At 35.8% G+C, this 21,399-nt stretch overlaps 4 protein-coding genes and 3 non-coding genes across 9 annotated transcripts; 2 read left to right on the top strand and 5 right to left on the bottom strand.

Moving 5' to 3' along the window:
• Positions 1 to 387: 387 nt before the first annotated feature.
• LOC117163654 (uncharacterized) lies at positions 388 to 1,503 on the bottom strand. Its single transcript, XM_033346154.2, has 2 exons — positions 1,397 to 1,503; positions 388 to 939 (listed from the first exon to the last, which is right to left on the bottom strand). The coding sequence occupies exons 1-2, from the start codon at positions 1,409 to 1,411 to the stop codon at positions 667 to 669; spliced, it is 288 nt and encodes a 95-aa protein (XP_033202045.1). The 5' UTR covers positions 1,412 to 1,503; the 3' UTR covers positions 388 to 666.
• A 1,842-nt stretch (positions 1,504 to 3,345) lies between these two features.
• On the bottom strand, positions 3,346 to 7,982 carry LOC117163580 (tRNA N(3)-cytidine methyltransferase METTL6). Of its 3 annotated transcripts, XM_033345973.2 has the most exons (10): positions 6,199 to 7,982; positions 5,738 to 6,121; positions 5,522 to 5,667; positions 5,303 to 5,446; positions 5,040 to 5,204; positions 4,806 to 4,850; positions 4,364 to 4,408; positions 3,874 to 3,966; positions 3,628 to 3,686; positions 3,346 to 3,455 (listed from the first exon to the last, which is right to left on the bottom strand). In XM_033345973.2, exons 2-5 carry the CDS (start codon positions 6,110 to 6,112, stop codon positions 5,048 to 5,050), a joined length of 822 nt encoding a protein of 273 aa, XP_033201864.1. In that variant the 5' UTR covers positions 6,113 to 6,121; positions 6,199 to 7,982; the 3' UTR covers positions 3,346 to 3,455; positions 3,628 to 3,686; positions 3,874 to 3,966; positions 4,364 to 4,408; positions 4,806 to 4,850; positions 5,040 to 5,047. The 3 variants fall into 3 exon arrangements, with proteins under 3 accessions (XP_033201864.1, XP_076477388.1, XP_033201867.1); XM_076621273.1 differs by having other exon boundaries at positions 5,738 to 7,982; XM_033345976.2 differs by having other exon boundaries at positions 5,040 to 5,187; positions 5,738 to 7,982.
• LOC117163823 (small nucleolar RNA snR60/Z15/Z230/Z193/J17) lies at positions 4,036 to 4,118 on the bottom strand. Its single transcript, XR_004465517.2, has one exon. It is a non-coding gene; the product is annotated as a small nucleolar RNA snR60/Z15/Z230/Z193/J17 (small nucleolar RNA).
• On the bottom strand, positions 4,477 to 4,561 carry LOC117163824 (small nucleolar RNA snR60/Z15/Z230/Z193/J17). The gene has a single exon (XR_004465518.1). It is a non-coding gene; the product is annotated as a small nucleolar RNA snR60/Z15/Z230/Z193/J17 (small nucleolar RNA).
• On the bottom strand, positions 4,921 to 5,003 carry LOC117163825 (small nucleolar RNA snR60/Z15/Z230/Z193/J17). The gene has a single exon (XR_004465519.1). It is a non-coding gene; the product is annotated as a small nucleolar RNA snR60/Z15/Z230/Z193/J17 (small nucleolar RNA).
• A 281-nt stretch (positions 7,983 to 8,263) lies between the features above and the next one.
• Positions 8,264 to 16,788, top strand: LOC117163571 (uncharacterized). The gene is made up of 6 exons (XM_033345964.2): positions 8,264 to 8,471; positions 14,200 to 14,426; positions 14,539 to 14,776; positions 15,798 to 15,950; positions 16,035 to 16,242; positions 16,379 to 16,788. The coding sequence occupies exons 2-6, from the start codon at positions 14,220 to 14,222 to the stop codon at positions 16,533 to 16,535; spliced, it is 963 nt and encodes a 320-aa protein (XP_033201855.1). The 5' UTR covers positions 8,264 to 8,471; positions 14,200 to 14,219; the 3' UTR covers positions 16,536 to 16,788.
• A 234-nt stretch (positions 16,789 to 17,022) lies between these two features.
• On the top strand, positions 17,023 to 20,502 carry CPR11 (cuticular protein 11). Its single transcript, XM_033345825.2, has 4 exons — positions 17,023 to 18,608; positions 19,223 to 19,289; positions 19,358 to 19,597; positions 19,924 to 20,502. The coding sequence occupies exons 1-4, from the start codon at positions 18,594 to 18,596 to the stop codon at positions 20,082 to 20,084; spliced, it is 483 nt and encodes a 160-aa protein (XP_033201716.2). The 5' UTR covers positions 17,023 to 18,593; the 3' UTR covers positions 20,085 to 20,502.
• Positions 20,503 to 21,399: the final 897 nt, after the last annotated feature.

Genomic DNA, 21,399 nt, shown 5'->3' with positions numbered 1-21,399 from the left:
CTGCATAACTATAACTGCATAACTATCCCAAATGACGCTCAAATTGCAACGCCAAACTGCATCCGATGATGTCATTTGTTGCTACTTGCTGTTCCCTGTGACAGGAAGTCTACTGTGTGACAATGCACCAACGTAACGACAATGTAACATGCATTTTTATATTAGAGATGAAGCCTTAGGTGCATATTTAATAAGATCGTATTATGAATCATATACTGCCATAGGATACATTGTATCTATATTAAAAGTAGAATTTAAATCATCGACTCCTTATAGATTGGGTCGAATATTATTTTCCACGTACATTCGTTAATACAGTTCCAGTAACTGTAGTTAGAGGATTCGTCATTATACTAAATATATGGGGAAAATAATGCTGAACATGTATAAATTGAATTGTATTCTGTATTTAACATTGTAACATACAACAAAGTATCGTATTTAACATGAGTTTGCCGAAACACGTGTACATTGAAAATTACATCCAAAAATAGTGGTGAGCGCACTGAATGTTAACATCGGAACAAATTTTGTTTAGCTTTTATTCTGGGCTTACTTAAACTAATGTAGCGTAAACGATTCAGTTAAAAATCCTTGCAATTGCCATTATCGTTTCCTTAGTCTTAATTACGAACATCCCATGGTGCTAGCTTTAAGACATGTGATTTAACCCAGATAGTAAGAGTTGTAGTAGTAAGGGTACGAGCGGTAGGCATAGGGCAAGCTGTAACTAGCACTGTAGGTAATTGGTGCTGCAGCATAAGAAGTGTATGCAACTGGTGCAACTGGTGCAACTGGTGCAGTGTAGCTCAGCAATAGGCCTCTCTTGTCTCTTGGTGCCTCCGCAGCTTCTGCGTTTGACAGCTGTTCAATCTTTTCAGGTTCTGCTGGTTTCTCTGCAGCGAAGGCTACAGCGAACAGAGCCAAGAGAACGATAGCCTGAAAATAAATAGTAATAATTTAGTATTTATATCGATAGTTTTCCTTTGCGAATGTGCAATCTCAGTTTGCTGATCCGATTACAATTGATAAGTGAATGAAAATTGGAAGAGGATCTCATGTACGACTCTATGATATTTTATTTCATTATATCTTATCTTCTGTTTTAGTAATCAAAAGTTTTAGTAAATCAGCATTGTCCTTACGCCTATAAGAGCAATTGAATTATATGCGTTATCGAATGATTGCAAATTATACATTTTCCATAGAATATATTTAATTTTCCAGCTACTGGGATACCTATATTTTGCCAAACCACGGTGCGGTCATAAATTCAATTCACGACACATGTCTTTTGCTGTTTTCGCAAAGCAGCAAACGTTGAATAAAGAGAAATTAAATTATACAATGCTTTTACTGAACATTTGTTATGTAGAAGCGTAATTATTTTACTTACAACGAAGCACTTCATTGTTGATAGGTTTGGTAGATCTTTGGATCAGCTCGTGTGTTGAACTGGGAGTGAATGATGCTCTTGCTTTTTGGTGGATACCTTTATATACCTGACGAGCGGATTGTCCTATGCGCGTCACTCACCGATTGATCAATGTACGAGGACACGCGTATCGTACGTGTATCATGCGTGTGTGCGTGAGCTGGTGGATGTTGCACGGGGTTGTTACACGTCCTATTGTTTACGGAGTCACATACGTAACCTGTGTAAGTACGTGTGCTGTCAACGTTGTCGGAGACGACGAGGTCTGCTAAGGAATCTCGTTCACGTATTCCCGAAGCAATCCCGTGTAAGTACAACCTCTGATGCACGGCACGCGGGTGAAGCAAGGGACCTTGGCAATCGGCCAAATACGAACGAAAGTGTTTTACGTTTACCTCATACGACGTAATAACTCTTCTTTACGTCGTGATATAATTGTAACAAGTTCTCTGAACTTTAACGATTATGATACGTGACTTTGAATAAAACTAGAAAAAGAATGAGAAAGTTTCTTTTCGATATTGAGAGTACCGGTCAACTATAACATAATAAGAAAGATGTCAATACATTTTATTTGTTAACGATTTTAGGAAAAATATTTTTAAACAAGTTCTTTCTGCAACATTTGGTTAATAAAAACAATAAATCATATGAAAGAAAAACGACATTATCTGATACATGGAATATTTATGGTGCACAACCATCGCCTTCATGTGTGGTAAAAAACATTTTGGTTACGATTTTGCACGATATTGAGATTATGGATTTTTATATGCTATTCCTGAAAAAAATGAACATTGTAAATGTTTTGTTAAAAAGTAGAGTTTAGACTAGATTATACAGTCTGACATTAGATCCAGAAATGAAGAAAGAAATGAAATACATAAATAATTAAAATAATATGTTTTGCGACAATACAATACGATCGATTGATTATAATAGATAGCGTAAAGATCGAATTCAAAATCAAACGCACCTCACGATCGAAGGGCATGCCCTTGACGATTTGAATTTAAATTTCGGGGGAAATCCCGGTCATTGCCTAACGTCCTCCACGACGCATGCGTACTGCCAGGCTTTGCTAAATCGGTGGGTGACCGTTTGCATACCGATTCCACCGGTATTTTGAATTCATCTGCATTTTTTGCGAATAGTGATTCTTCCGACCATTTTTTTTTTTTTTTTTATCTGTTTCCACTCAAATCTGGTAGGAACAAAAAATCCCATTTCGAGAACCTAAATTGGTAAAAAACTGCGTGTTCTCATAATATTGGATCCGGTTCTCTGGTCGACCTGATTGCATATGCACAAACATAATTATAAGAAATGTAAAATTATACGTGTTTACGTATAGAGTAACACTTTTTTCAAATAAACTATTATAATTTAATGATGTGATAGTTGACTGCTATTTGAAATTTCAAGGCCAAAAAAGTGAAAATAGTCCTCATCAATCTCTTATCAGATTTCTTTTAGAAAGGCAGATATTTGTGTTCTTTTTATTATTTTAAATATTACATTTGGAAAGACTATCTTTGTCTGAGTATGTATGTATAAAAATAATTCATTCGATAAATTTACTAATAATTATTTGTACATATGAATTTTTAATATTTGACGGGGTTGCTTTATATTGTACTAAAAAATTTTGTAACTTACATTCGTTTTAAACGCTTACACGAATGAAGGAAATGGGAACGCGGCACGTTTTTGCTTAATTAATAGTCTCGGTGCAATTTATTCGTCTTTGCGGCTTCGCTTTCAAATCCTTCTTCAGAACACGATATCGATACCTTGCTAATATTTTCTCATGAATTTTAATGTAACGAATTTAATTACAGCTAAGAACCTATTATAGGTATTTCATAGAAGAATAGATGTATGAAAAAGGGTGCAAATAAAAATAACAATTCAATTACATAGCTTTATTTATTACGTATTACACACATAAATGTACATATATTAATAACATAGATATAATTTATATTACATTTTCCATAGAAATATCCCTCTTGATAATCTGTAACATAAGAAGGTATTGTTTTAATATCCTCTTTTTATTTTGAAGATCAACAGATACATATTACACTTTCAGATAGAGCTAATGGAATTTCAATCATTAAAATCATATCAATTTTATTCATCATTAAAATGACATAGTTGAAAAGTTATTTTTTAAATTAAATATTTACCTATATCTCAAGATCTGTAGATTCATCCAAATTTTCTTGTTTAAGGTATAAAGCGCTTTCTGTAAAAAGAAAACTTTCTTATTTTTTTTCAGAGGACAAATATTATATTTAAAAATATCTTTTGTTCTCAGAGGTAGTGACGAAATACGTATATACATATCATAAAAAATCAAAAACATCTATACAGATACATCATTGAAATGGGAAATTAATATTTATATTAAAAGCTACATAAGAAACACTCACTGGTTTAAGAAACGCAAATATCCTGATACTTCAAAAACATTTATGACCAATTACATTCAACTTTTATTAATTGCAGATCCAGCAATTAACATTCTGTAACAAAAAGAAAAAGAACGTTACTGAAAAATCGGTATTTATTACATCGCACATTTAATATTGTCAAAAAGTTATCAGATAGGAGCGAAAGACATATAAGTAATTCTACATTCTAGATCAGTTGAACTATGAACTCATCATAAATTTTTATCCCAAACTAAAATATTCTGAACATTTTACATTCTATAAAAAAGATATAATGTTGTCGTAATTTTAGAAGGTATACAGATTAATGTATAACAAATTCAACGTAATTCTATATCTTCTAAACATCCATATCTCTTTTCCTGAATTTACGATTTTATTTAATTCACTCAAAATATGTTTACGTCATTGCGTAATTAATTTTACAACCATATGACATTTCATGCAGACGAAAGAAATTACTACTTACATATGCAATATTGTGTAGTTACATCCATTCAGCCATATAACTGCTCTGAAACACAAAGGAGACATATATTGATATGAAAATCCTTAAGCAAGTATATATTTTATTTATTTCCCATGAAGTTATCAGATAGGAGCGAAAGACATATAAGTAATTCTACATTCTAGATCAGTTGAACTATGAAATCATCATAAATTTTTATCCCAAACCAAAATATTCTGAACATTTTACATTCTATAAAAAAGATATAATGTTGTCGTAATTTTAGAAGATATACAGATTAATGTATAACAAATTCAACGTAATTCTGTATCTTCTAAACATCCATATCTCTTTTCCTGAATTTACGATTTTATTTAATTCACTCAAAATATGTTTACGTCATTGCGTAATTAATTTTACAACCATATGACATTTCATGCAGACGAAAGAAATTACTACTTACATATGCAATATTGTGTAGTTACATCCATTCAGCCATATAACTGCTCTGAAACACAAAGGAGACATATATTGATATGAAAATCTTTAAGCAAGTAAATATTTTATTTATTTCCCATGAAGTTATCAGATAGGGGCGAAAGATATTTAAGTAGCTCTTCATTCTAAATCAGTTGAACTATGAACTCATCATTTGTACATTAAAGATAGTCCTTTTTAATAACCAATGAAGACATACCATCATTATTAAAACTTCCCAAATTTTCCTTGAACAAAAATTCTTGGTACATCTATTTTTTCTTTCAAATTTATAGTACGTCTTTGTATGTAACTGCATGATAAAACTTTAAAGCCAGTTGATTCAAATAAGTTTAATACTTCTTCCTCTGAAAAATAATACGTCCTGAAATGAGATATTGGCATTAACTTTGTTGTCGAACATGATATATTTTGAACGTAACATTAATTCGTGATATGTTGGAAAATGTAAATAAATTTTACCTAGTTCCATCTTGTCGCATATATAGATTCTCACTGATTTTGTGACCAGGTTTAAATCTTAATTGAGCCATATCGTACAGACCATAGTCTCTAAAAAGCACAATCCCTCCAATATCAAGAACGTTATACAAGTTTTTCACAACCCTAAAATATTATAATTTTTAATAAATCGGCAACGATTGCCGTAAAGTAAAAAATTACGCATAGAGTATAGCTCACGTTCTAAAATTTGTTGGATTAATAGCCGATAATACAAATATTAACGTTACTATATTCACAGAGTAATCCACCTCACAGAAACAATTTTCTGTCGTAATATCAGTTTGGAAAATCTTTATATTTTTTGGATTATATAATATATGTTTCTGCAAAGAATAAGAGTGTAAGGCACTTAACCGTATAGACACATTAATTAAAGAATTAATAAATATATACCTTTGCTAACTCCACGGCTCTAGGAGAAAGATCACAGGCAAATATCATTTTAAACTTCAATCCATCTTCGATCAATGGATATATGAAATTTCCAACACCGCATCCGACTTCTAGAAGGATCTTTTGATCGTCTTCCGTACCCAAGCCTAGCAATTCATGGAACTCTCTGGTAGTCCAGTGTCTATCTTTAAAGAATCTAGTATCGTTTCGTTTATAAAACAAGTCCCAATGCTTTTTAGCATCTTTTTCCAGTTGATTAGCGCGAAATTCAGAAACTAATCGCGAATTTTGCGCCTGCATTTTCTCGATTTCCTCTTGAGTGAGTTTCTTCGCCACGTGGCCTACATATTCACTATTCTTTACAGACTCAGCCATTTTCCCAAACTTTGCCGTAATAAAATTTTTGTGAATTGAAAAGCAGTGTAAATTTCTTAAAAACCTTTTTGAATTTACAAGTGTACCTTGCCGTAATTAGATGAATCATCTACGCGGGTATAAAGAAACGGTTATTGAAGCCAAAGAACCACTCCATAAAACAACCTCCCACCTTCGAGTTCCAAAAGGAAATGAACGAAAAACGTGCCGGTACTGAACATGCGTAACATGGATATCTCCCCACCACGTCACGCGCTAGAATAATCTGCCTAGACTAGTGACATCAGGGTGGCCAACTTATATACTAGGGAAATTTATACACTAAAATCTCTAAGCACTGTTATTCTTCTGCAAAAAATGGGATATTAGTACAATACGACTATAATGTATACGATAATTACAGAATTAAGAAAAACTTATCGTTATTGTGCTAAACAGTTTTTGTACCATTTCCTGAATATATTATCATATTACCCTATTATTAATATTTTCCTGATATTACGTATTCATCAAAATTTTAATATTTCGCAATGTTTTATTCGAATAATATTAATGCAACATTGATCTCGTTGTTTTAATTTCTTCAGTTTAATTTAACTTTATAAGACAATGAACATCATTAGTATGAATTCCACGCATGAACTTATTCGATAAATTAATATTCGGTCGCCGTACGAAACGAATATTTTCTGACTGCGTACAGCATTGTCACACGATGACACAGTGCTGAAAGGGGTTAATCGTGACTGAAATTTATACGATGGTTGTACTATTTCGTTTAAGATTTATAATTACTCTATAAAATTCATTGTAGATAAGAAGTATGAAATGTTTATGTACGACAAAGATAATCATCATCAGATACGTATTTGTATAAATTTCATTGCCGCGGATGGCATCGAAAGTGCATGCGATAAAATAAGATATTTTATTAACAATAATGCCATTTACTGCACCAACCCTTCGAATAGTAATTGTTATCTTCGTGAAATTAATAATAACCTCTCTAATACTCTGTTAATTCCATAATTTAGATCTTCCATTATTATATTTCTGTTGTTGCTTCATCATTTATCGTATTACGATTTGCAAATACCTCATAATTTGCAAAAAGAACGAGGTCAAAGGAAAATTAATCGATCAAGTAGTATGTAGGTCATTGCGGACCAGAATTTTGTAGAGGGCTTGACGGAAGATATGACGATAGATTAACTGAATGAAATGAAAAACACGTTCCGCAACTCGTAGTCGTTAGTGCTTCTTCGAATAATGCATTTGGTGGCTTCTATAAATTTAGAGATAATTGATATCTTTTTTTAAGAGGACGTCTCAGAGATGTTTAAAGCTGTTAACACGTCGAGGAATGTTGCAAGAAATGTACGAGTAGAATAATTAAAAGAAAAAAGAATAATTAAAGAAAAAAGTATTATTTCGCTATAAAAGAGATCAAGATATTAAGCGAATCTTTTTTGTCGATGCTGCATATTACGCCTATCTAGTGAGCTTCTCTGATCCACGTAATTTCAAATCCTACCGACGCGACATTCTCATTAAGCCTCCAGTAAGCCATCATTTTTCCCCCACAAAATTGATTACGTGACCATGTCTTCAGAAATTCTGTCGCCACATTCTATTTTATTTTGTGCGGGGAAAACGAATAAAAGACGATCCACTATATCTGCGTGGCAATAAAAAAGAAAAGTCGTAAACCTGCTTTACTTTAAGCAAATTAAAATTAATTTTTTCCTAAATCACTAAAATCCCTTGCCGTAAATTTAGGTATTCCGTATTTCAGCATAACCGGAACAAGTGTTTTTACGTAATATAAAGAAATTTCTCCGCGTTCGTCACTTTCCTTCACAGTGAAACACGGACTTGACATCAAATAAGTAATAATTCAGTCATTTTCAAACTAATTTGAAAAACTCGTAATTTATTTGAAGAAAATTCGACGTACGTTAAACAGCCCGTTCTTTAGAAATTAACATTGACGGAGGTGTAGGCAATTGAAAGTCGAAGAGCATTGAGGAGCGATAGACACGGACACATAATTGTAGGCGCGGCGAAGATGCTTCGACCGTGCCTTTTCCATTTGTCGAGACAGCCAACGTCGAAGCATCTTATACCGTTCGTCCTCGTGGGCATTCCAAGCGGGAATTCTCGAAAGCCAGTTGTGCCGTAGAAACACGCGTCGGGGCTTGCCGCTCGCCGGTACTTTCGAGTGCTCGTAAATCCGCTGTTTTCTCACTTTGTGTTGTTTTCGAGTGTGCCGAATTTTCTTGACAAGAGGCCATCGAATACCAAAGTGACGTGACTAAGTACTTGACCTCGACGTCCACAACTCTTCTGTCAAATTCAAGTAAGTGTTGCTTTTGACACAATATCTTTATTATTATTTTTTTATTGAGAATATTGCCACTTAATAAGAAGAAATATTCATGCTAAATCACAATAATCAACTGGATTTATCTTTCCGTTTACTCCTTTATGGTATCTGTCCAGTGACATATTCAGATTTCAAGGAAATATATCCATGTATATGATCGTATTTGTTTCGCATATTTAAGAGCTTTAACGAGCAAACCTATCGTCGAACACAGTTATTAAAATTAGTCTTAAATGTATCAAACGTGGTGAGAACGGCACGTCAATAAAGATTTTACGATTAATATTATACTCGTCGCATCTACAATTGCAATGAAGCGATAAATTGATTAAGGGTGAAGCAGAGCGTGAATCGAGAAACCGAGTGGCGCGTAACATGTAAAAAATTATATAGTAAAACATGGACATTAAACGGTCATTGTAAGCCGTTCTTTGTGCGTTCGGGCAAAAATATTGTAAGCGATATATGTACATATTATTAACTTATCTTGTTTTTCGAAAGTCGAGCGAGACCATCTGTTGGGTGTCACTCTTTTGAAATCTTTTATTTTTACTTATTTTTTAGTAACATAGTTTCTTTTTTTATATAAAAAATTATAAAAACTTCTGAACTCTTGCAAATGTTGCAACTATTTACATTGTTGATCGACCAAACATCTTAGCAACCATCTCGTTCCGTTGACATGGTTCGCCAGCGACGATAATCGCAGGTTTCGAAGCGGAAGCAACGATCTTCGCTTAACAGCTAATCGAAACAAAGAGTTGTTCGTGCAACGCTGCAACGATACTTTCGTTCGTAGAAGCTTACAGAATTCTCATCGAATTCGCATGAAGGTGTAGAATCCGATAAATGTTGGCGCAGAAATATGCAAGCTTAAACAGATTCGTGTTTGTTTTAACGATTACGATAAGAAAATTTCAGTCGTTAGAAATTTATGCATACAAAAAGGGGAACTACAGTGCCACGCAATTTTTCTCGTTCCTCGATGGCCAAATCGTATTCAGCTTTCCAATGAACTGCAGGAAAAGTGCTTGGCCTAAACTTTCTAAGCGGGTATCGTGGCATGTGGTCGCTAATATATGAATGAGATGTCTGTATGTACACGTCCACGAGGTGCGAGCTCATAAATGCGAGCTCATAAAATAAAGTTCCAAGGATTCGCGATATCGTTATATAATTGCCACGGCCGACGTCACGTATCGTTTTAGTTAGACTACTTGCGTAACCAATAACTTAATCCATTTAGGCTTTTTCATTACTTTTGCACGGGCAATTTAACGTCGGGAAACTTTTTCTTCAATTGATCTTCAGCTATAAGCATTCCATAGTTACGTAACATATACGGAAAAGCACAGTGCCACGTAAACACTGCGACGATTATCATGCAAATAGCAACCGAATGATATTTGCGGACCGCAAGCATTTAACTTTTCCACGCGGTCACTCGCGGTCAACATGGAGTACCGTTGCACGTTTATCTGTACTGTTGGATGTATCTACGCAACTGTTAGTTGCCGCTGCTTACACGGCGATGTACGGTTTCAGCGCTGCGAATGCCAGTCCTTCGCTAATATTTCTTACGATCATAAAGAAAAGAGCCGCCTGGTTGCCCAGGAAACTCCGTTAAATCGCGCGCTAAGCTTCGTGCTTTCCTCGAACGATTCGAACACAGACTAGGTTAATTCTCTAGCGGGATTCAACCGCCTACATAAAAATAGCGGGAACCACGATGCATATGTACATATTAATTTGAATATTTCATGCTTGGAGGACGAGAGAATATTCCGATTCCGCAATCGCCAAGTTTTAATAACCGCGTATAACTTTCGACATATTCGAGTGTTTTCATTGGAATTATTTTAGTAAGATTTCTATCGGTCAAGCAATGGAACGTTGCAATGTTCCATCGCGCGGGCGCAGAGAGCCCAGGATTGTTGGGCAAGATTCTAGATCAGAAGGAGCACACGGAGGAGAGGCCAAGCCTCTAATCGATATTTCTACATTCCCATCGAAATTAGTACGAGCGAATAAACTCCTGCAATTCGATAATGCGACCACGAAATGTGATTCGTCCATACATACCGTAGATACGAAGGTCCAGGCCCATTCTGGCCGTCTCGATACTTGTGTATTGCCGCTCCTAAACGCGTGTCTAGAACACCCATATACGTGTATTTCGTGTAACTGCCAACATTCCAGCTGGTACATACCTCACGCAGCATTAGCGATTAATAGACATGACATAGCAGCTTATTGGCATGACATCATGATCGTAGTTGCTGTTTGATAAAGAAGGTAGCAAAGTAGGTGTCCTTTTTTAAGCTTCAGCTCACAACTGATGTTATCTTTTTTATATCCATCTCGGTTTCGATGCAGAACGAAACGATGTAAATAATTTTGTTTCAGTGTAACAGCGATAAAGCAATGAAACAGTTTTTTTCGATAACGAAAGTATTTTATGGATCTACCGAACGAGATAATTTGCAAATAAATGTCAGTTCGACTTGCCTTTTACTTCGTTTCGCTCGAATGAAATTGTGGGAGCGTATAATTATTAACGATACTGCTAATTTATAATATTAAGTCGAAAGAAGAAGAATAATTTATTTTACGAACCTTGAATTTTATCTACCTTTCTAGATAAAATGTATACGATGTCTGTGCATCCCTGCAAATTCCTATCATTTATGCAGCACGTGAGTTTAAATATTGACACTTGCTTTCTCTCTTAAATCGAAAATATCCTCTATACTATTTTCACGCGTATAATGTTTTCTTTTAGTTACAAATTTCGAATGCTACGCATACTCTCCTGCTTATCTCCTGCTCTGTATAAAATGATGAATAAAATAGCGCGAACGATTATTTTAGCGCCTTAATAAGGTTTGAACTCTGCGATAACTGATTGATAAATTAATTAAGAAAAAATAGAAAGGAAATAAAAACTGAACGTTTCACCGAGAGTTAGGTTGTAAAAAAAACAGATGCGGTATTTGAGAGATCTTGGATAAGCTTCCATAATTTCGTAGCACCTGTCTTTCAGGCAGGTTTCTTTCTGTACCTGCATTCCAGAGAAAGTTAACCGCCATGATTTGGCACGCAATCGAGGCGCACAAACAAACTTGTTCGTGCGTATATGTATTTCCATTGCCTTCTCATCTGGAGAGCTCTGTATTCACGAAGATTCTTTAAAAAATTGCAGGTGTTTATAAACTAAAGACAGTTTCTCTTTTCAATTTCAGATTAAGATATTTCATGCATCCATACGTTATTCGTAAAAGCGGAATACGCGCAATTTTATAGCAAATGTATCAATTTTAAATATATTCGGACTTTTCATTACTACCACAGCGACGCGCGATCACATGTAACAAAAATAATGCATCAGTTGCAATCAATGGTACCAATGGAAGCGTTCGAAAGTATTAACTCTGGTCACATGGTATTTCCGTTAGCTTTTAGATGACAAAAATATAATTTATCATGTGTAATCGCCACGCACTTTCCTCAAATAATTTGCATCAGCCAGTGAACTCTCATATTCCGTTTGAAATCGAAGCTTATCATTGAAAACCAAATACCTCTCTGAATACTCCGAGCATCAGCCGAGTGTAATTTTCAACGATACGCTTTCTAGGTATATTGTTCGATACAAGAGGTGAGCATTTGCGGCTACTCGCTCGCGGGAACTCGAGATTTTTACGAGCCCTAGAGGAGAGACGATTCCGATACGTGACCATTTTCATGAATGGATAACTGACACGAAAGTCGACCGACAGTTCAAATCGGTTTTATTCCAAATAAATTATGCTCGCAAATTACTTCAAGAAATTACATGTGATGTTCAGTTGAAAATCGCAATTATATACGTCCATACTTGCAATCGTACTTTATAGCGTCTAGTTTTTCAAATGGCCTTTGATCGTTGCTCAAACTGTCACGATTCTTAAAATTAATATCTTGAAATATCTTTTTTGCAAAAATCGATGAATATTTGATCAGTGATTTTCATAATTGTGAAATTTGAAAGTGACTTACGTTCAACTTTACGAATCAAAACAAAGTTTGTTGCAACGATGACGATCGATGGTCAGCTGTGAAGAAAAATAGAAGCGGCTTTAAACCACGCCTCGCTGAACTCAGATACACTTTAGAAAGGCGAGTCATTGCGTTGAGCAAAAACCTTTCCATCGCCCTTCACTTTTCGCGGGAAAAACAGAATTTGCGATGTGTTTCGCCGTGATACCCTCGCGTAGACACGTTTCCGACGTTATTGAATCATTACAATTTATTGCATTATATTTCAAATACGAGTTCTTCCTTTCTATGATTTCGTTCGCGAAAACTTCCTTGATTTTACGGTTAGAAATCTCTCCAACTAACAGGTACCTTTTCATGAATAATTTGAGGAAAAATTATTTATAAACGACTTACTGCAATTATTTCGTCGCAAATAAGTGAAATCTCCGTTTTCTATTTTCTGTATTATTAACAGTATAATGGAAACAAAAGGTATCTTTAATTGAACTCCATCCAACGTATATATACCTGTTAGTTAAAAAGGCTTTTAGTATTGGGAAACTTCACAACATTTTGCACCATATTGAAAAAAATATTGCCGTGAAATCTTTTTGATAAAATCTTTTAGAGTATCGTTATATCGTCAAATTGTTATCAAAGAATTCAATTACAGAGTGAAACATGAAAATAGACTTTCTAAAAGAAAAAGAAATTCAAGTTTTTCGTTGTTCTGAAAATATGGAAGTTAACGAGAAAAATTATGTTCTTTGCATAGCAATGCATCGGAGAATTGATTTCTAATCTATTTACTTTCACGTTGTTATTATAAAATGGCATTACTCTCGACTACACCTTAATGTAGTCGAGAAATATATTTTATCTCGGGAGATAGTTAAACTACATAATGTCTCACCGGTATGAAATACTACTGCGAGATGTCAGTAATCGATGAACACACCGAGGCCATCAGCAATTCTTTATGGAATGAAATAACACGATCGGTTGACAATACGCGTGAAAATCCTTGATTTGTTGTATCGTCGCTGTCCGACCATTTCGCAGCAATTTCGTTGTCGCGGGTCTAGGTTAAATATACTATGCCTTATGGCATCATTATTGATTGATCGGCTGTCAACGGCATTCGTGCACAGAATTACGCTTCGCGGTGGATTTATACGGGTTGCGTGCCGCTATCGAAAACGTTGATACAAATAATATCGATGTGTACGGAGTAAATTCATCGTAGAAAGATATTGTACAATGAGATTGAAATTTTAGCATTATGAAATCGAAGGGAGCAAATTTATAAAATTCCGTAAACATTATGGATCGTAAGAGACGCGGATGTCATCCACGTTCTCATTAAGTTCGATGACTCGAAGTCCATAGGTTTGTTAATTAATGTTGCGGATGTGAGAAGAAACTGATGTAATTTTCCCTAGCATATTTATCCTTGAACTACGTACTCAGACGTAGTTAATACACAGTATGTTTCGAATGATGCGAAGTGGTGAAATCGAGGTTGTAAATATATTAGTATGTGAAACTGCAATATGAAATTTAGCGCTAAGTTGTACCATAACAGCTATGAGAAACTATTTCGACGCATTGCGGAAGTGGAATGATCCGTATGATCTGGCTTGAATTGTACCGTAATAGAGATGTAACTTCTGCTTTGCAGATTGAATATTACTTGGCAGGATGGATGCTGAGACTGGGGCCATTTTGGCCCTACAAATATTAGCTCTCTGTTCGATAGCCGCTGCCCTGTTGGCCTACCTAATGCGGCAATCGAGGAACGCCACCGATGAGTACGAGACTCGTAACAAACTCCATGTACTCGTGACCAGCTGCGATACATCCGTAGGCCTGCAGATCGCCCTTGCACTTTACGAAGCTGGTTACAAGGTAATACCCGTTGCGTCTTTATACTTTGCGCGATCATTTTTCTTTCTAAAGAAATTAACGACGATATTACATAGAAATATCCTTTTTGTAAGCTCGATCAATTGTCGCATAGGTATTTGCTGGTCTATTGGATCCTTCTGGAAATTCACCATCAATGAAAATCGTTAGGGCGATAGAACAACAGAAAGAAAGGGAGGAGGATCCGACGAACACAGTTCAAGGGAACACACAAGATCCGGAAGTACGTGCTCGCGGTCGAATCGTACCATTGGAATTGGACTCAACGAGGGAGGACAGTTTACGCGCTTGTTTGGATGCAGTTAGGGCGAAACTTCCGGCTGGCGAAGATGGCAAGCGATTGTTGATTTAATGCGAAGATCGGACACGCTCCGTTCTTTATTCGATCCCAGTCATTTTTTCATAGATCTATTCGTTACAATCTCATTTACAAAGTACTGAACTTACCCTCGTCGATAGTTTTGAGTCATATTTCGAAAGAAAAGTTGAAGACCCTTTAACGAATATCTCTAGCCGATGTTGAACGAACAGATGGGATACTTAATTAACCAAAAATCGTGTTATCTTGAAGGAAAGTTAATTAAATTTCGCACGGTGTTCGAGTTTTGTTTCAGAAACTTTTCGCACTACCGTTCATCAATGGCCAGCTGTGTGCTCCAGGCTATTCATTTCGACTTTAAGTCGCTACTGTGTTATTTAATTATACGAATCTAAAGGCGCGTGCGAAATTTTATAAAGAATATTTAAGTTATGCTAAAATTTCAAATTGAAATTGTAGCCTGAGATGTAAATGATAACATCGACGTAAGATCGAAAATTGCTTTCGCAATGATTTCGGTCAGTTATCCATCTCGATATAACACTCACCGAGTTCCATCGTATAATTGGGACACGAAGAAAACGGATCACACATAGCAGAGATGTGTGGAATAAAGCTTTCAAATTTACTAACCGCAAAGATTTGATAGCTATCAAATTTTTCGATTTCCTAGAAAGTGCTTGGTTAAAAAGAACAAATCCAAGCTACGGCTACTGGCAACCGCCTGTCGAAGGAAATGAATCTATTTCAATTCATATTTCTTGCTTTCCATATCTTCGCAAACATCGGTTTATAACGCAATTATATTAGACTTGATACTTCGATATGTATCGTTCCTCCTGTTTTTCAGTATCCTTTCTCTAGCAAATTCTTGAAGCAGATTGTAGTTCTCATTGCTAAGGTCCCATTAGCGTTCAACATCTGTATTAGACCTGGTAAAAATTTCGCAAGGACGCACTTCCATCTTCGCTGTGTCTGTCGCGTTGTCCAAACTCTCTACTTTACACTGATGTTCCAACTTTGTTCGACTACAGGTCTCTGGGCAATCGTGTACACTGGCGGTTTGGCCCTATCAGGTGCCATAGAGAGACAACCGAGTTCCGCGTGGGAATCGATGTTACGACATAACTTAGTGGCGCCACTTAGGACCGCGAGAATGTTCATTCCTCTTTTGCGCGCAAAAAGAGGTCTGTTTCAATTTTAAAGTTGAAAACATACACGTAAGATCTTCTATCCCATGGTAAGTTATAAAAAACGTTTTTCTTTCGAAGGACGCATCATTCTCTTGGGCGATTCCACGACAAGCTACGGTACCAAAATTGGAACAGGACTGGTGGCGTACAGTGCGTCCAGAAAAGCTGTAGAAGGAGCCGCAGAAGCATTAAAAAGCGAACTACAATCCTCCGGGGTTGACGTTGTTCTCCTTAGACCGCCACCCGTGAATCCTCTTATTCTTTACAATTCACCTGTTCTCAAGACGTAAGATTCCAAATGTTATATCATAGTAACTTGTAATTCTCCAATACAACGATACAACGTGCACTTTGACATCGAAGTTTTCAATTTCGACAGTCGATATCTTTAAAGTTAAAGTGAGAAATGCTTTTATTTTCAGCTCCGACGTAGAGTCTGGAATAATATCTTCCGAGGGAACATGGACCGCACCTGTATCTACACATGCCATTCAAAACTCATTAATCCCTGCACTAACGTCACCTTGCCCACGTATTTCTTACGACATGGTTGTCAAGACGAGGCTCTTCTGTAGATAAACCAATTTTCAATTAGTGAATGTTAACGTATACGCAAACTTTAATTAGTATTACGTCAAATTAAGTATCAGTCACTAATACCTTGTAAGACTAATATTTGTTATCCTAACATCGGTAAATTTTACACTACATTCACCTTAACCTTTTAATTTTAAATCATCTTGTTAGGTGTATCGATGCGCGAGAGGCTTACGTTTTCAAGAATATGTACAGTTTTGTAATTAATACAATGTTAACAAAAACCTGTAATTAATTTCAAAGTCTCCTTTGTTGTCTCCTTCCGATTATAATCTCAAACATTGACATTACAGATGCAGAAAGTTTTCCCAGTCAATAAACTGAAATCAAATAACTTCTGTTCAAATATATGTACATGGCACGTTGGTATTGTAAATTATTTAGTTCCTATTACATAGTTGGTAATCACCAGAAACTATGTATGTATATTAGTTTCGGTAACGATAGTACCCATCGCGAGTTTCACGGGTAATTCGCAAGCGTCTGAATTAATAACGAATTTGCTTGTAACTGATGTGCAACTTTGAATTCGTGTAAGCGATAAATATCATATCCGCAACACGGAAATTTAAATGAACAATTTGCATTGTCAAGCCACAGATTAATACTGTTGAATTTCTAAAGTTCATTGAGTAAAGGTGTACGCGCAGTTCCCTTGAGTTACGCAATTTTGACGACTAAAAGAAACATTACTCAATTTCTTTGTCGCTAGTTCCGAAAACCTGTTTCGTAAATCATCGAGTTATTGCCGAATCGTGTGAGAATTAGCTAAAACACGAGAAAAACTATATTTGAAAAATATGCCTCACGGAGATATGCACTGTGCAGAAAATATTATAAAGTTGAGTATTATTGTCGCATGAAACCCTATCCTAATTAATCATCAGACCGTGCATAATCTTTTTCCGATACCGGAAACAAAAAGGGTACATGAAAGGTTGACGAATTAGAAAACTGTAGCTTCATCTGCGTTCCTAAAATACATTTACATAATGGCATGGGATTTTCAATAAACGTAACGTTAATGCAACTTCGATGATAAATTCGTTAATAATTCATAAGGCAATTCGTCAAAAATATTTCATTGACCAACATACATTAGCAACATACAACGGTGATAATCATTAAATCAAAGAGATATATTCCTAGAGAGAGGGGAGAAAGGAGGAGAGGGTATTTGACTTTACATCGAATCGATAGATTACAATTCAGTCAGGAATGAATGTATCATGCGAGCGAATGCTGCGCGGAAATGCAATAAATTCAACAATAAACTGTATTGCCATGCTGGGATGCGGCTATTCAGGCGACATATTGACACTCGTTCGCTCTATCGTCGAAAACACGCAATTTATTACTCATTAATCTTGACAGTCTAATTTACGTTATTGATCGAATATATGATAGGACGATTTCTTCAATGAAATTGAGCAGAGTCAACGTGGGAATAATTGTAGCTCTATAATTCTAGAATTATCGCAGATTTTCGTGTTGATTAAATCTACTAAAGTATCGATAATGCATTTGCATATACTTGAATTTGGATAATAACGAGCGCAACTTCGAATTAAAGTTCAACTTTATGAACGACATGCGTGAATATCATCGGTTGGATCGTGTGATTCAAGTTTCAAGTGAAAAATTTGCGTTTCGTTAGCAGATCGTTTCAATCGATTTTTTGTATATCCGGACCATGAAATCGCCTCTGCAAAGGTATTTTGAAACAGGAAACCTGAATTTCTTGGTTCGCCAAGTGTTTCGAAATGCATTTTTGTCAAGCTTTTACATCACAATATAATTTCGATGTCAATCCGTGGCTGGCTATGACGAAAACTAGAACTGTAACGGCAACTTTTAAAAAACATTCGGTCCAGCGAGCAATACTAGCTTTGCCTCTCACTCTATTGAAATCACTGACAAGCTATGACAAATAAATTAATGCTTTAATGAGTTCTTTCTTTCGTGAGCTGAACGCTCTTATAAAATAGGATTTTTGCGATCCAATAATCAGTCTATTCGTGATCCTCCAAAGGAGCAAATATGGCGTTGATACAGGTGAATACAGAGGATACAAGTGTTGGAAAGTAGCGGTGAACGCATTACGTCTTACTTGAGATTATTGGTGAAAGTTGGCGTTGCGATTATTGACACGTTTACTTGATACAAATTCGTTGAGAAACAATTAAGCAAGGATTACAACGCAGGCAACTTGAACAGTTCGTCGAATGAAGGAATGCTGGCAGACGGGTCTAATGCGATCGATCGTTCCAATTTCAAGTTTCACCGATGTTATTGATTAAAAAGTGGGGCGACGTTCCGTAAAACGAATCACGGGATCCGTGACAAAGTATTACAAAGTCGTAATCGTAAAGTAAAAACGCAGCATGTTCTAGAAGTCTTTATGCGATCGGGAAAATCGCCTTTACGAGTCTGTTCCGCTTATCATTCATATTTCTGAGAAAGGATAACGGGTTCTCCTTTTGCAATTTTCTACCCAGAATGCGCGACCCTCTATGATTAAAATGAATTTCTGTCGTGTTCTTCCAGCGTTCGATTTTCACGATTAATTTTCGAGATATTTTTGCCACGACTTTCCATCCAACCGCATGCTCTACGTCAGCGGGTAGATTAAAAATTGACAATTCTTTTCTTGTCTTATTCGCTTTCAGAACTTAGTTGTTTTTTCTCTGATCTCGATCACCTTTGCTAGTGCTCAACTAAAAATGTTTCACGAAGGTATGATATCGGTCAAATATTGTACTAATGTTGAAATTTAAAAATAAGGTTACTACATTTAATTTTAGACGACGAAGGCACTGGTGGTGTAGATAGAGCCGGACACAGTGGGGGTGGAGGTCATGGTCATGCGTATTCCTTTCATCACTTTTCTGGACCCGTGGTGGGCCATCACGAAGAGATCAGTTGGAAAGACAAACACGGCCATCATCATCACGATTACAAGGCCCATCCTAAGTATAAGTTCGCCTATGGTGTGGATGATAAACACACCAAGGACTACCATGGACAGAAGGAACATCGCGACGGTACGTATACTGCCAAGCTCAAAACATTGATCGAGCGCCGACAAGAAAGTGTACCGAGACTTGATTTCGTGCTCTTAATTAGAACCTTGAATTAATTGGACAGTGAAACTTCCTCTTAATTAGAACTAGTTGCGAGTTTGTTTGTCGACCAGTCCCGAGTTCTAAGACTTTTTTCCAATTTACAACGAAAAGAATAATAATTTGACACTGACATAAGGATATTTTGTGTCTTTGAATCGTTAATACGAATATTCGAGTGAAGAGAATGATTGGTTGGTTGGAGAATGGTTTCAGAGAATGATTGATAAAAATATTTTAAATCGCAGGGAAAGAGGTCGAAGGAGAGTACCATATTCACGAACCTGGTGGCAACATGAGGAGCGTAAAATATCATTCTCACCCCCATGGAGGTTTCTTCGCGGAAGTTCATAATTATGGAGGAAATGATCATTCTGGTGGTACTTATGGTGGACATAAGCATAGATAAATTACACGATATCTTTTATTTATCTGAATATCGTTGTTATTGAATTCACATTGTTACTGTTATCGTTATACGCACAATGTATTTATTATTATTATATAAACCAGAATTTTGTTCTTATTGTTGACACGTTAAAGAATATTAAGCAGAAAATACATTAAAAAGCAAATCAAACGTTAAGTTGACTTAACTAAATATCCGAGAACTCATAAAAAATTAACATTCAATACGGCTGTAATCATGTTACGAAGATTTATATGGGAATATGTATATACGATTCGTATATTTCAATAATTTTTATCAACGTTGCGTGGAAACTACAATTTCTTGTCAGTTCGAAGTTTCACGAATGCAAATCATAACAATGCACCTAATTCTTCCTTTTTTCATAGATAAAGCAATTAAAATAAAATATGCATTGCTTTCAAATATTTCTTCTTTAAATTAAAGCTCTGAGTAAATTTTTCATAAAGCAAACAGAGGAAGTAACTTCTGTAATTAAATTAACCAAATTTACCCAAGTTATCTCAAACTTTCTTTCATCCAGACGTCGTTCAAAAAGGAAGATTCAAATTCTAGCAATGATAAAATTTCATGAAACTTATTCAGGAATACAAACGCATTATTCCGCTTCCAAAAATACGAGGACGTACAATCCTCTCGCTTCTGCAGCGATGTGTAGGATGTGTAACACCTTCTAGTTCTGGTCCTCTATATCGCATCGCCGACTATATTTTCGCGTCGCCGACTCTTGCGATGATCAAATGCCACTTGAAGCTCGTTAAAGTAATTAGCTGACAGAGTTTGTCACCGTTTCCATGCTTTACGTATCGCTTGGAAAATTATTTTGTCTACTGAAAAGAACATAACATATTTTTCATTTCTTATTTATAGTAAAACTAGCGAGTAAATCTTTCTTTTTAATATAATTTTCAATGTACTGATAGAGGTTGAATCATTTTATGAAGATTATGTGTATCCACTCCATATCGTAGGAGATCTCGCATTTTGCATTGCAGCTGATAATACAATATAAATATTTTATTAAACGACTGGCCCATGAAAACGATCTGAATCAGAAATTCATCGCAATCAACCTACTCCCTATGTACTCACGCACAAATGACGCATATTCATTCCGTATACGAATGCGCGCTGCAACGCGCAGCGCAGATCGATACAGTCCTTACTAAAGTAAACGGATGGATTACGAGTAGACTACGTGAAATAAGCTTTCCTCGCAAAAGAAATATGTCGACAAAGTGGACGGAGTTAGCTTGTTCCACTTATATAATCTCACACCTCTTGCTATCCTCTT

The sequence above is a fragment of the Bombus vancouverensis genome, chromosome 9, assembly GCF_051014615.1.
Source record: "Bombus vancouverensis nearcticus chromosome 9, iyBomVanc1_principal, whole genome shotgun sequence".
NCBI classification, from domain to species: domain Eukaryota; kingdom Metazoa; phylum Arthropoda; class Insecta; order Hymenoptera; family Apidae; genus Bombus; species Bombus vancouverensis.
This window is presented reverse-complemented; position numbering and strand designations above follow the sequence as displayed.

What these genes read in the sequence shown, in the direction of transcription:
- LOC117163580 (XM_076621273.1), bottom strand. Translation starts at nt 6,112, where the DNA reads ATGGCTGAGTCTGTAAAGAATAGTGAATATGTAGGCCACGTGGCGAAG. An exon ending in AATCCAACAAATTTTAGAAC is followed by an intron (nt 5,447 to 5,521) that starts GTGAGCTATACT and finishes ATAATATTTTAG; the next exon opens with GGTTGTGAAAAACTTGTATA. An exon ending in ATGCGACAAGATGGAACTAG is followed by an intron (nt 5,205 to 5,302) that starts GTAAAATTTATT and finishes ATCTCATTTCAG; the next exon opens with GACGTATTATTTTTCAGAGG.
- LOC117163571 (XM_033345964.2), top strand. Translation starts at nt 14,220, where the DNA reads ATGGATGCTGAGACTGGGGCCATTTTGGCCCTACAAATATTAGCTCTC. An exon ending in TTTACGAAGCTGGTTACAAG is followed by an intron (nt 14,427 to 14,538) that starts GTAATACCCGTT and finishes ATTGTCGCATAG; the next exon opens with GTATTTGCTGGTCTATTGGA. An exon ending in ACTTCCGGCTGGCGAAGATG is followed by an intron (nt 14,777 to 15,797) that starts GCAAGCGATTGT and finishes GTTCGACTACAG; the next exon opens with GTCTCTGGGCAATCGTGTAC.
- CPR11 (XM_033345825.2), top strand. An exon ending in ACTAAAAATGTTTCACGAAG is followed by an intron (nt 19,290 to 19,357) that starts GTATGATATCGG and finishes ATTTAATTTTAG; the next exon opens with ACGACGAAGGCACTGGTGGT. An exon ending in ACAGAAGGAACATCGCGACG is followed by an intron (nt 19,598 to 19,923) that starts GTACGTATACTG and finishes TTTAAATCGCAG; the next exon opens with GGAAAGAGGTCGAAGGAGAG.